The sequence below is a fragment of the Cynara cardunculus genome (assembly GCF_001531365.2).
Source record: "Cynara cardunculus var. scolymus isolate 2C chromosome LG 13, CcrdV1, whole genome shotgun sequence".
NCBI classification, from domain to species: Eukaryota; Viridiplantae; Streptophyta; class Magnoliopsida; order Asterales; family Asteraceae; genus Cynara; species Cynara cardunculus.
The window spans coordinates 10,403,490-10,408,694 of record NC_037540.1 but is presented as its reverse complement, the minus strand read 5'-3'; the positions used below and the strand labels follow the sequence as shown (position 1 = coordinate 10,408,694).

At 34.4% G+C, this 5,205-nt stretch overlaps 1 protein-coding gene across 1 annotated transcript; it reads right to left on the bottom strand.

Annotated features, from left to right (window-relative positions):
* Positions 1 to 800: 800 nt before the first annotated feature.
* Positions 801 to 3,540, bottom strand: LOC112525300 (CASP-like protein 5A1). Its single transcript, XM_025135372.1, has 3 exons — positions 2,859 to 3,540; positions 2,443 to 2,575; positions 801 to 1,120 (listed from the first exon to the last, which is right to left on the bottom strand). The coding sequence occupies exons 1-3, from the start codon at positions 3,095 to 3,097 to the stop codon at positions 929 to 931; spliced, it is 564 nt and encodes a 187-aa protein (XP_024991140.1). The 5' UTR covers positions 3,098 to 3,540; the 3' UTR covers positions 801 to 928.
* Between the last annotated feature and the right edge of the window lie 1,665 nt (positions 3,541 to 5,205).

Below are 5,205 nucleotides of genomic sequence, written 5' to 3'. Positions count from 1 at the left end.
CAGACCATCGACGGCGACCAGGACCATCGACGGCGACCAGGACCACGACGGCGACCAGGAACATCGACGGCGACCACTATCCCCTATGAGGTAATTTCTGAAATTGATTTCTCATACCCATCGATTTCTTCTCCTTGTTAACACTATACCCATCGATTTCTTCTCCTTGTTAACACTATACCCATCGATTTCTTCTCCTTGTTAACACTATACCCATCGATTCCAGAAACTTTAATCATGAAAACCAATTTGTAGAATATTAATCATGAAAACCAATTCCAGAAAGTTAAAACTTGAAACCCATTTCTATAAACTTGAACCTTGAAACCTATACCCATCGATTTATGCTATTGTAGAAGGAATTACTGTCCCAACTAATGTTTTCTGAATCTATACCCATCGATGTTTAGGCTATTGTTTTCTGAATCGATTTTGGTCGATGTTTTGGCTATTGTTATGTTAATCGATTTTGGTCGATTTTAGGCTCCTGTTTTTGGTCGATTTTAGGCTCCTGTGTAAATGGAACTTTGTTTTTGGTTTTTTGATAGTAAGAACTAATTAGACAAGAATATGCAATAAGAATATGGAGCTAAGCTTTACTGTCAGTTCTGAAAACCCTTCAAGTGAAAAAAAAACACTAAACAGCTCACTGGGGGTAAATTGGTCATTTTAACCAGTCCTGTCCTGTCATATCATGTCTTACCAAACGCTGAACAGCTGTCCTGTCCTGTCCTGTCCCGTCCCGTCCCGTCCCGTCCTGTCCTGTCCTGTCCTGTCTGCGTACCAAACGCACCCTTACAGAACAAAAACAGAAGTACAATATCCACCTGTAACTACATGAAATAATTTCTTACTTTTAAGCCACCATACAACACCAAGAAATCAAAAAAACTCGTCTATATATACACATGTCACAATTGAAGGGGTATCATCTCGACGCAAGAGACCAAAAACTCAAGAAAAACGTTGGCGAAACCAGAAACCAGCTGACGAAAGCCATAGCAATGGATGTTTCGAATCTGGTGCAATGGTTTTCAGCACAGTTGTTCAAGTCGCTACCAATAAGAACTGTTATGCCTGCTGATGCACAAGCTGCAGCAAATGTTAACGTCGATGTAATCTGCATTTCGGAAAAGATAAATTGAAATCAAACCCATCATCAAGATCGTTAAATTCAAACAGAAACCAATCATCAAATGTGAACTTTTGTAAGTTTAGAGAAATAACAAGTGGATTTAGACACCGAAATGTGTGTTGAATTTAAACAGGAAATAAATTAAACCCATGATCAAAATATGCATCTTCTGGTCGAACAACCAAATTTAGACGTTTAATGCGCTTAAATAGGAAATCAATATAGATTCCAGTAAAAATAAGATTCTAATACCTAAAACATTTGACGATATATGAACGTAGAGGAAAGTTCCGTTAGGAACCCAAACTTGATTAGGAAGCCGGGAACCACCCCACAGTAGGCCACGTGTCCCTCTGGATGAATATTCATCGTGAATAACACATTCATGATGAATATGGTATTCACGATGAATATGGACGTATCAAGGAATCACCCATTCATGATGAATATGTTATAACATTCATGATGAATAGAACCTCCATATTCCTTATAATCTGCCACATATTGTGCTATGAGCAGTTCCCAGGATCCTAATTAATTTTACCCCTACGGATATAAACTATAACTATATTATGCTAGTGTATATTGTCTATTACGCCTAGAAAGCAACACGATTAAGGGTTCAAGCTTGCCTTGATAACATAACAATAGCAAAATAAGCAAACCACGATAATACAACTAATAACTACCAGAAGACGAATACCGCAGATGATAATATAAATTGATAGAGATAGGAGAAAATAAATCGCACCAGATCCCACCTCCATTTGGGATATAATCTTGGATATTGGATTTGGATCCATACATAATATAAATAAAAACATAATCATAGCAAAGTTAGAATTGAGTACCTTTAGAACATTTTGACTATAAGGTTGGATTCACCTGAGACCAGTTTTCGTGAGACTCGTGAGACCATAAAATAACACCAAAACTTACCCGCAAAACATTGTGAAGGTACAAAAAACATTGAACCTCCACAATAAAAACACTATGAAAGTTTACCTTCATAGTGTTCTGCTGTGAAGGTTCAGTACTGTCTGTTGTTTAAGTGGTCTCACGGGTATCACCAAAATAGTTCACAGTCACATGATCCCAAATCTTCGACTATATTCCTGACTAGTAATATTCGATAAATGCTGAAAACTTATAAGCTTAAAGATGCGTAAAGATGCAGTTTTTAGGCTTTATTTGTTCCATAGACTTCAATTTGATACTAAAAAGAGGTTTTCAAAGAGAATAGAAGTAGTTTTAAGTGCATAACATGTAAGAAACTTATATAGGAAACTACAAGTAAGCATCTTTACCCCATCTCCGATAGCAACAGAACCAAGAACTCTTGCATTTCGTAAACACCGTTTCACCAAAAGAGCATAAATATCAAGAATGGCAAGTGAGAGACTCCATAAGCATTGCAAGCTTAAAGCTGCAACAAGGTACCTGATGCAAAAGAAAGAGATATCTATTACCAATTTCAAATGATACCCTATATTTCAAAACATATTGAAATCTCTCCCCCTTGCAAACAAGAAATATGCTTCAAAATTGATATGAATTTTGAAGTTTTCAATGATCCAAGATCACACCAATTGAAATTTGGTCCTAAATTCAGACATTTTTCTCTAAGTTTCATGCTATTATCCATAAGCCATACACATACTACAAATTCTACAATGGTATGTAAAGTAGACTTTACTCTTTAGGGAGAGGGTTTAGTAGTTACCGGAAGGCGGTGACGGAAGGGAAGTCACTGGTGGCGGCCATGACGGCAACTGAAACGGCGGCGAAACCGAATTGAAAAAGACGCAAGATGAGGCCGGCCGGCGTTCCGGGCATCCCTTGAACATCTTTCATTATGACTGTATCATCAGGTGGATCCCCATTATCGGCAGCGGCTCCTTCTCTCAATTGAGGAACTTCAGTATCAAGTGGATGCACCGACGGCCGGCTTCTATTGCTCATAATTCTACTCTCAATTCTTTTGGCTTTAAAGATTCATCATCTTCCGCATCGATCCAACAAACCCAATCAAATTACACCCACAAAATTGACGACCGGCTGCTTGACTGAGATGAAAATCACTTTAAAGTTTCATCTTTCTGTATAAATTCGATATACCCACTTCGAACCACCCACAAAATCAACGATTGTTGGATTTTGTTTGTAGGGTTTTGAGTTTTGACGCTGTTGATAATATTTTATAGGGGTGATGGAGAGGGACAGCAATTGGGCATGTCGCGTACGGAGTTTTGGGGGAGAGGTGGATTAGGAAAGTAGCGTCAAGTATAGTTGTTGGTGGCCGTTAAATCGCCGTCGTCGCCGGCGATTGCTACAAGTGAGAACTAGCCGACGGCGTCGTACCCTTGAACCGGCACATATTTTTGTCCCACTTAGGGCAACTCCAATCTTATCAACAAAAAAAAACACAAAAAACACGAAATATAATGGATTTATAAACACTAAAAAAAACTCAATTTCATTCATACTTAAAAAAAAAACACCAAATTTATAGACCCCACATTAAAATAACCCAATCAACTCGTAAATTATTAAATGAAAAATGGTTTTAATACAAACTAGTATGGGAACCGCGCGTTGCGCGGTAGTATGAGTGCTTTGATTAATGATCTGATGATTGTCTATATAAATATATATTAATTGTTAATAGAATCATCAACAAATCATATTCAAATAATTTGAAAAAGTTAAATAAAATATAGTTAGTGAAATTTTAATATACACACACATATATATATTGAGAGAGAGATTTGTTTAGTAATAAAATTGTAAAACTAAATAGAATGAGTAATAATAACGACGGAAATATTAAGGAATCTGACACAAATTTAAGAATAAAAAATACTCTACATAAAGATATGTCTCCTTCAAAGGATGATGTACATGTACTATTTTTCATCTTCAACACATACCTTGACTTTAAAAACACAATAGTGAATGGACCGGACCAACCATACGATATGTAAAAAATCACATACCAAACTTAAAGACTTCAAATCTTTATAACYCAATAGATAAAATTATAATGCAATCAAAATCWWAACATGAACATACATAAAATTATAATACGACTAAACTTACGATAAGAACATACTTAAAAATATAATACAATCAAAATCATGATACAAACATACATAACATTCTAATACACTTTAAATTACAAAACAAACTTGCATAAAATTCTTACCTTAGATCATAATCAAAAATTCCCACAACCCAWACTTGAAAAGTTCAAATTTTCATGACTTGATATATAAACGTTAAAGAACTCGATAACCTGCAAACCAAAAAACGTTCAACATGCATAAGTAAAAATTACATGGTGAACTYRAACATTTTAAATCTTTACCTAATACATAAGAGTTATAATGCAAACAAAAAACACGATACAAACATAAATAAAATTATAGTGCAATCAAAATAATGAAACAAATCAGTATAAATATTTTACCTTATATTGCAACCAAAAAATCAAATATTGAACTTGAAGACTTCTTTTCAAATCTTCATGACATAATGCATAAAAACTATAATGCAACCTGAATAACATAACGATACAAACATACATAAACTTATGGGAGAAGTGAAAAAAAAAACTATGAAGATTATCAATAGTAAAATAGAAGAAAAACCAAAGAGAAAGACAATAAATTTAGAGATGTATAAGATAGAAATAGAATTTGAGAGGGTGTGAGAGATGAAGATGAATAAATAGTTGTTGTTTATATGTATATAAATAAATGATTGATGGGAAAAGATTAAGGGTTTGGAGTTATGTCATTTGAATTAATATAGAAGGAGATGAATGGTTTGGAGTTGAATGCAAACATTTAACAAAAAAACATAAATTGACAAAAAAAAATATATAGTAGTGGATATTGAGAGAATGAAGGAGAAAAAAAAAAAATGAGGTTCTAGGCTTTAGGAGAAGTCACTTCAAACACTCATGGTTTATTCTTTAGTATATATATAATAATACATAAGAGTTATAATGCAAACAAAAATCATGATACAAACATAAATAAAATTATAATGCAACCAAAATCATGAAA